The 9045-nt window shown below is 40.7% G+C and overlaps 1 protein-coding gene across 1 annotated transcript; it reads left to right on the top strand.

The window, feature by feature from the left end:
• Positions 1-2608: 2608 nt before the first annotated feature.
• lhcgr (luteinizing hormone/choriogonadotropin receptor) lies at positions 2609-8967 on the top strand. Its single transcript, XM_033613647.1, has 11 exons — positions 2609-2781; positions 4981-5052; positions 5863-5937; positions 6031-6105; positions 6216-6290; positions 6366-6443; positions 6552-6620; positions 6719-6793; positions 7174-7359; positions 7503-7571; positions 7746-8967. Exons 1-11 carry the CDS (start codon positions 2609-2611, stop codon positions 8965-8967), a joined length of 2169 nt encoding a protein of 722 aa, XP_033469538.1.
• The last annotated feature ends 78 nt before the right edge of the window (positions 8968-9045 follow it).

Here is a 9045-nt window from a genome sequence, read left to right as displayed (position 1 = left end):
GGAAATCATTAATAAAGAGCAGGAAAGTTAGTTTGGTTTTTGACCATTTTTTCCCATAAATATGACGTTTCCAATCTTATCATGACTAAAATATAACAGTGCATCAAACGTGTTTATTTCAACATTTATCCCAAGTTTTTTTTTTTAAGTTTGTGACATGAATCTGAAATATTCTGGTGTACATACAGCAAAAAATAAATGCCAAATAATCACACTAAACACATCACAAAGTAGCCTATTATGTATATGAAAGATACTTCCTTAAGGTTGTTATTTATGCAGTATTCATCACAATTTTTCCATTCTTTCTCCCATTGTATATCAATACATTAGTAGGACAAAAATATCTGAAAGAAGGGAAAGTGACATAACTTACTGTGTTCACAATTTTCCCTTTAATATATTAGTTCTACCAATATAAATATTTTCCACACAGCCTTCAAAATTAACGGGTAATTGTACTGCTTTGGATTGATAGTGTGATGGCATTTCGGGTGTGATTGGCTGTTGGTCCCTTTCAATGCTTAATTTAAAGTAGCAAGGAGTTGGGAAAACAACAACAGCAACAACAAAAAAGTATATTTATTTAAACAGAGCTATACAATTCTTTGAAGCTGATCACTCTGTTATATATAACCTGCATCAGTGGCCCTTAAAAACACAGTATTTTTGTTTGTTTTAGCCTATTAACTTGTTTCGCATATTGTTTTCATTATTCCATTTCTCCATACCACTGTTGTTGCTTTTCTGTTACTCTGTCGCCATCTAGTGGAGCTATGACGACAAGGCAATATACAACTGGCACAGTCACTACAACGTCTGCTTTGCTGTGGCCTCCTGTCATGACCATGCTTGGTAGTTATTCTAGCTTATCTTGTGCAGTGTTTAGACTACTTCCATGCATAACTTTAGCTCTGGCTAACCCATGCAAAAGACACTGGGCGTCTAACATTATTTTAATACATTTTGGAGGGGAAAAAGTTGAAAATTGTTCACATTTTTAAATTAATTAATCCATTTACTTGACATTTTTTCCACTGAACTTGATTGAATAAATCCTCAAAGGTCTTACGACTGACTGTCTGGCATGCCTATTGGAAAATTACAGGAAGGTTTTTTAATTTCTTGTTCCACCTGAGGTTTCCATCAATCCTGGAGGCCTAAATGCCATATTTTAAATTTCAGAATACAGTCTGTCAGCATAAAACATTATGCTGTGTGTCAAGGCTGTATAATGTTGCCTTGTCTTTATCGACAACATACTGGTAGGTGGCGTCAAACAAGATACAGTTATGTGAAGCTTTTGACTTTGGGTCACAGTGTCCTCCTGCGGGACATAGTCATTGACTTGGCTATTTATGTGTATGCTAGAAGAAATGTTTATTTTAATGATCCTTAAATGCAGAGCGATTACAGACACAAGAGTTAGCAAACATAATCGAAAGGAAAGGGTGGCACTGAAAACACAACAATTATTCTGACAGCCCTCATCAGTCAAGGAAATCACAAGTTATATTAGCCTTAAAATGTTTGCTACAGCAGACTATTAAAACTGAGCATCTTGTAGAAAATGTGCAGCAGTATCTGTAAATACATTATCAAAACTTCCTCAGACACAACAGTGAAATAATTCTTCTAACTTTTTCAATAAACTTGCACAGTGTGTATTAAACATCATGGAGACTGTTGTCACCCCACATGTCAAGAGACACATTAGGGTCTAAATATGCAGCATTGGTGTTTCAAGAGATAATCGCAATACCAAAATCAAAGTTAGATACCAGCATGCATGCAAAATCAAAATACTATTTATTGAAGCTCCGCATGTCCATGTGTTCAAGTGTCCTTAAGTAGGACATTGAACCCCACATTGCTCCTGATGGTCAGACCTGCACCTCACAAAGGTAGCTCCCTGCCATGGTGGATATATGAATGGATGAATGGGCAAATTGTGAAGCAGTTTGGATAAAAGTGCAACCATCTGCATTTTGTGACTCAATGGTCCACCACTTTATGGTGACTGTCTCATAGGCACAGGGGGACTGGGGCATTATTTCCCTCACTCTAACCCAGGTCAGTGAAGTTGTAGTAAACCTTGTGCTCATGTATGCAAAGTTAAAGAGTCCTATTGATGCAGATCAATATGACAAATTCAAGTAGGGATGAAGGTGTTCCATTGATCCAAAGTTTTTACAAGCTGATGTGCTTCATGGAAATGCATTAATTTCAGCTTAGTGGCACAAATGATTCCCATCTTAAAGCCCCTGTGCACCCTGAACTCAAACACTGCTTATTTAATATTTATGTGTAAACTTTCCATACTGTAAAAGAGCATACTAGTAATATTCAACAACCAAATGACAAAAACCCCAGCAGTTATAAACATCTGATTTTGTGAATACAACATAAGTCTCTCTGCGACACATGAGCTACTTGATAAGAAATCCACTATCAGGAGGCTGAGATTCTCCTCTCCACAGGCAGAGGATGACGATCTGCTTCAACTGCAGCAAAAGAGACTTTAAGGAAGGGCCAGATATCTACATGCGCAGCATTCAGAGGACATCCCGGCTCTTGAGTGTTCAGTCGTTCTCCAGACTGCACAACAATGTGGACGTCGCCGCCAGTGCTCTCGCTCCTGTCTGTTGTATTCTTCTATGGATGCAAGTGCGCTTCAGGGTTCGTCTGCCCGAGGATCTGCCGCTGTTTCTCCAACACAATCAGATGTAACAATGTGACAGAAGGATCAGCGCAGACGATAAGCAGCAGGGATAAAAGACTGTAAGTTGACACTACTGAGGTGGATTCATGAATGTGGTAGAGACTGCGAGGTGGTGAGTCCATGATGTGATTGATTTACTGTGACTGAGGCATTTCATTGAAGAGTGATCAGTCTTGACTGATAACTACTTTGTTGGTCTATCTTTGGTAATTCATTTGGCACTTTAATTATGACACATGTTATTCATTTATATCTGTTTATTGATGCAACTAGCTCCTGTGATAAAACCATCACCAAGACCATTCCGTGCGTATTTACGCATGGAGCTGGGATCCACCTGAAACGCGCTGGCTTGGTTACATGAAATGCGCTTACATTTAGGTTAGATACAGCGATGCTAAAGTAAATATCACATAATTGAACTTTTTTCCCCAAATTTGATTAGATCATATTTTAATTTGTTGTGGTGTATTCGTTTATATCCTGGCATACAGCACAAATTGTGTCATGCAACTTTACAAGCACTGGCTGTGGTTAATTTGTTGGAACATCCTCTTAGCACTTATTCCAAGTTTAAAAGAAAGACCAGTGACACCGTGTTGGCGTAGTAATGATACCTCAAGAGGCAGTTTACCACCTATAAAACAAATCCTAGTGTTAGTTTTATAGTCTAATAGGGGAAGATATCTAGAGTGTAGCCTTTGATCACCCCCCAGCCATTAGTAAGTTATTTGTAGAAGATGCCCCATTGACAAGAGGTTTTATAGTCATCTATCTAATAAGATGAGGTCTGTGGTGCATTTCTGTGTATGGAGTTTCTATCCATATGAGCAAACGGGAAGCCCATATTGGTCTAAATGTAGTCCAAACCAGTTTTTCATGCAACTTCTTTTCTGCGAACACACTGGAAAGGCATTCAAAGAATTGCAGTGTTGAGGCATAATTTGTTTCTCCTCATGTTCTAATTTATTTTTTTTTCCTGAACCATAACCGTAGAACATCAGTGGTGCTAAAGATAAATGAGGACTGCTTTATAAATGCAGCCTTGTTTATCTAGGAGGAGGAATCCTCCTGCTGTGTCATTATAAATGTATGTATAAGGCTCCTATAGACTAAAAGTTGCTTGGCAAGTTTAGTAACTGTTAGCCTTGTTGTGTGCCTGTACATCTTGTCATACAATCATAACAATCACAACAATAAAATAAAAGACACGGACAGACTGAAGGATATCAGCTTCTGGGTAATACTGATATTTCCCATTTCCAGCTTTACCTTATACAGCAAAAGTACCACCACACACCACTTTCTATTGTTGGGAAACAGAGGGCCCTGCATGTGTGCAACTTAATTACCTGTGAAGAAAATGTCAAGTTGATCTCACACGGTCAAGTGCGTCCTCTCAGTCTATATGGTTTTTGGGCATCAGAGCTCACTTTTCAAGTTTAGCAGATTGTCACGAGCCTTGAAGGTGGGGAATCTTGACCTCTCCTCTGCTAAATCACAGAACCTTGAGTCACTCCTGATAAGTGTCCATAAACACCAAGGGCAGCAGCTTCATGCATGTGTCAAATGACAGCAGCACCTCTCACACTCCAGGAACTTTGTGATTTGTCAAATGATCAAATAACAGTATTTTTAAAGATATTGTTGGGGGCATTTTTAGCCTTTAATGTATAGGACAGACAAGTGTGAAAGGGGGGGAGAGAGAGGGAGAGACATGCAGCAAAGGGCCACAAGCTGGAGTCGAACCCGGGCCGCTGCGGCAAGAGCCTTGTACATGGGACGCCTGCTCTACCACTAAGCCACCGATGCCCCAAATAACAGTATTTTTGAGTGATATCATTAGTTTAACATGTCAACTGAACATGTAACAGCTGAAGTCAGGAGGGGAGCAAGTGAAACAGGCTGGATGGCGAAGTTTTGTGTGCCTTACAGGCAGTGTGAAATACAACGAGAACCTACAACTTCAATGCCGTTGTACCCACGAGGAGACAAATGATCAGTGTGACTGGACAGGCTGAAACTTAACCTGGAGGTCATGAAGTTTATTTTAAAGATTTGAGACTAAATTTAAAGCATTTCTGTATTTACACCTACGTACAGTAGCTATGATTTCAGCATTAAAAAATCCTCCAAAAGCATCCACTATGCAGCTTATTTAAACCCTGTTGTCATGGTGCTTTAAGACAACTTACTTAAGAGGCATTTGATTATCAGATATTTTTAATTAATGGTGCTTCTCCCTATACCTTTTTCAGATTTCTCTATCACTTGCCGTTGCACACGATCACTAGCCATTCTTTTGAGGGTTTGAAAAGAGTCCAGAGAATGTAAGTATCAATTAGCCTCCACTGACAAACTAGTTTAAATGATCTGACATTTTGTCATATAACTGCAATGAAAGTTCATGTTTTCCAGTTTTCAGACAGGGATTTTCTTCCCAGTGTTCGTTAAACCATGAATTGTATGTTTCATATGTTGCAGATATGTTGAAACTTTAAGTTTCTTTTGGTTCAATTTTCAATCTTATGTTGTGACAACACTTGTGGTTAGGTTTGGGCACCAAAATCATTTGGTTAGGGTGAGGAAAAGATCATGTTTGGCTTAAAACACCCACTTTGGTCACTCCAAACATGGCTGGACATGTCCCAAACTGTTGTTAAGCTGCTGTCTGAGGCTTGGCAGCTGTCTCGCATAGGGGTCACAACACCCACCATCCCCTTCCTGGTGAGAGGCTCAGCTCATATACATGTAATCTATATATGTCATAAGCGTGAAATGTACAAATGTAACATATGTGTAGTTTGTAGAAATGAACAATGCCAAGATTCTATTCTGGCGACTGGGCAGGAATCAGTCAACTATAGCCTCATGTTACAATGATAAAGCACTGTGATGCAACCCCTCAAGTAAGGAACAATTATGAAAATGGGTGCATTACCATTTCCCTGTATATGTAGAGTAAGAATAGGGCTATGTATGTAATCATGTAAACTGTTATCATCCCTAACTTTGCATTGTTTTTTGTGGCCCCATTAATAAAAAGTTTATGGGCATCAATGAGCAATCTGCCTTTTCTTTCAGTGTTATAAAGATACATGTTCATCTGATGAACTGCTTTGTTTCTGCCCTAAACTCAGTGAGATTGCTCAGAGTGTGACCCTGGAAAACATTGAGGCATTAGCGTTTAACAACCTTCTCAACCTCTCTGAAATGTGAGTCTGTTTTTTGTGGTTATCTGAGTCAATAAAAGTCCTGGCTACTACAATGTAGTGGAGTTAAAGCTAATGTTTTATATTACTTTGCAGCTCAATCCAGAACACCAGGAGTCTCATGCACATTGGCAGAAGGACATTTAACAACCTTCCCAAACTACATTACTTGTAAGAGACCTCAGAATATACAATTTTGATTTATATATATGTATTTTGTTTAAGATATAAACGTTTCAAATCCCATATACTCAAGACTGTGTTTTCCTTTGCTTTAACAGGAGCATCTCAAATACTGGGATGAAAGTTTTTCCTGATATTACATCCATCAATTCTCTTGAATCAGAGTTTATCTTGTAAGTACATCTGTTGCACGTTTTAGATACTTGTGACAACACATTGCATTATTCTGAACTGTCATGCTATTGCAGGGATATCTGTGACAATCTGTATCTACTGGAAATACCTCCAAATGCTTTCGCTGGCTTGACAAAAGAATACGTAACAATGTAGGTGATGCAAGAAATTCACTTTAATTGCTTTACACTGTCAGTTAGTTGGAGACAAAGATGAATATTTCTCACCTTTAATCATAACAATCTTGTGACCGCTTGCAGGAACCTGTACAACAACGGCATCAGAGAGATACATGACCACGCCTTCAACGGGACAAAGATAGATAAACTGTATTTTCCCACATTTACTTTTCCTTTTAACAGAATGTTGTAGTTTCTCTCACAGCATTCAGCTTTTTGCTCCATTACCCTGTGTCTTGTAATTTCAGGGTGTTAAAGAATAATCGAAATCTCAGAGTGATCCACAGAGATGCTTTCAAAGGAGCCACGGGCCCTGGAGTCTTGTAAGTGATATTTTTAATCCTCCTGAAAGTCACTTAATGCAACATTTATTTGCTTAGATTTATTTAGGGGCGGCAGAGGGAAGAGGATGTTTGTCAAAGTGACCATTTAAATTGTAGACTAGCTTTTTATGTTTTGATAGATTCATTGCTCGAATTCTTGGTCCAGACTTGAGAGATAGTGAACAAGATAGTGCTTTGTGGCGTGCGCTTCTGGGCAGCTTTTCTTTCCATCTTGCATATAAAGATATGTAATATACTAATATAATAACAGCTGATTTTGACTGACTTTGCGCTCCGTGGCAGTGCACAACCAGCTCATTGGTCTGAAGAGGCCTTCTCAACCCCCACACAGTTGTATTGTTCACCATGTTCTTTCACAGGGACGTGTCTGCAACAGCTCTTACAAAGTTACCACCACAGGGACTGGAGTCAGTGCTGGTGTTGTTAGCTCAGTCAACGTACGGCCTGAAGAGTCTTCCTCCTCTGCAGGGACTGTGGAGCCTACGAGAAGCCCATCTCACCTACAACAGTCACTGCTGTGCACTGCTGAGCTGGAACATCCACAGGTGACTAACACTGTGCATATAACAGGCTGATCTAAAGTAAGCTCTGCCCCACACTGCTGTTTCAAAGCACCTTCTAACGTGTGTATCACAGTAAAAGCAATGATGGTGACAGATTGTTTGATGATTTCCTTCCTTCTCTTCAGGGACCTTCCCATTAATCCTGCATGGAGTAATGGCTCTACATACTGTGATGAGAGTGACCCATCGGCAAGGTGCTTTCATGTGTATAATCTGCTTTTAAATTAAAGTCTGTGCAGTAGTTGGTGGTTAATGAAAAGCTTTATTGGCAGAATCTTTGATTTCAAATGACACTACTCTCTAGTTTGGCTTTGACTTCTGAGTTCTTAAGATTTCCTCTCTTTTTTTGTCTTCCTCTTTGAAACCAGTGTTCAGCGTGCAATTGGAGGTTCAGCAGACACAACCCTACTTATAGATGTGCCATTTTTCTCAGATGCCGATCTGTTTGTTGAGGATGAAGGCTTTGGAAACGTGAATTTCCACTATCCAGAACTGGACTTCTGTCAGACCCGACCGACTTTGGTTTGCACGCCTGAAGCAGATGCTTTTAATCCCTGTGAGGACATCGCAGGCTTCAGTTTTCTCAGAGTTGCCATTTGGTTCATCAACATCCTGGCCATCACAGGTAACCTGACGGTGCTCCTGGTCACTTTCACCAGCCGGACCAAGCTGACGGTGCCTCGCTTCCTCATGTGCCACCTTGCTTTTGCAGACCTCTGCATTGGGATCTACCTTCTGATGATAGCTACAGTTGACTTGCGCACACATGGCCACTACAGTCAGCATGCTATTGAATGGCAGACAGGGCCTGGCTGTAGTGCTGCAGGATTCCTGTCTGTGTTTGGTGGGGAGCTGTCAGTCTACACGCTTTCCAGCATCACTCTGGAGCGCTGGCACACCATCACCAATGCTCTACAGGTAGAGCGCCGTCTGGTACTGACACAGGCAGCAAGTATAATGGCAGCTGGCTGGCTCATCTGTCTAGGGATGGGCATACTGCCCCTGGTTGGTGTGAGCAGTTACTCCAAAGTCAGCATGTGCTTACCCATGGACATAGAGACGCCTCTGGCTCAGGTCTTCATCATAATTATCCTGCTCATCAACGTGGCTGCCTTTGTTGTCGTGTGTGTTTGTTACGTGCTGATCTATCTGGCTGTAAAGAACCCAGAGATCCCTGGAAGAAGCGCCGACACCAAGATTGCAAAACGCATGGCTGTGCTCATCTTCACAGATTTTCTCTGCATGGCACCCATTTCCTTCTTTGCCATCTCTGCTGCATTCAAGGTTCCACTCATCACGGTCACGAACTCCAAGATCCTGCTGGTCCTCTTCTTCCCCATCAACTCCTGTGCCAACCCCTTCCTTTATGCTATCTTCACCAAGGCTTTCAGGAAGGACGTGTATCGGCTTATGAGCACCTTGGGCTGCTGTAAAAACAAGGCCAGTGTTTATCGCATGAAGGCCTACTGCTGTGAAGACGCACTTAAGAGCAACTTGCGATCCAAAAATAAAAGATCCAGTGCAGGCATGAGGCTGACTGATATGTCACAACAGAGCCATCACCTGAAAGAGGAGCGAGAGCTCACCTGAAAAAAAGAGATTTAAAACTTTTTTAGTCTGTTAATAGGACAGAAAGTGAGCATGTACAACTCATGCTGGATTTGGAGG

The sequence above is a fragment of the Epinephelus lanceolatus genome, chromosome 17 (assembly GCF_041903045.1).
Source record: "Epinephelus lanceolatus isolate andai-2023 chromosome 17, ASM4190304v1, whole genome shotgun sequence".
Lineage (NCBI taxonomy): Eukaryota > Metazoa > Chordata > Actinopteri > Perciformes > Serranidae > Epinephelus > Epinephelus lanceolatus.
This window is presented reverse-complemented; position numbering and strand designations above follow the sequence as displayed.

Excerpts from the sequence above, each read along its gene's own strand:
- lhcgr (XM_033613647.1), top strand. The coding sequence starts at position 2,609 with ATGTGGACGTCGCCGCCAGTGCTCTCGCTCCTGTCTGTTGTATTCTTC. Across the intron at positions 5,938-6,030 it reads CTTCTCAACCTCTCTGAAAT|CTCAATCCAGAACACCAGGA; the intron begins GTGAGTCTGTTT and ends ATTACTTTGCAG. Across the intron at positions 6,794-7,173 it reads GCCACGGGCCCTGGAGTCTT|GGACGTGTCTGCAACAGCTC; the intron begins GTAAGTGATATT and ends GTTCTTTCACAG.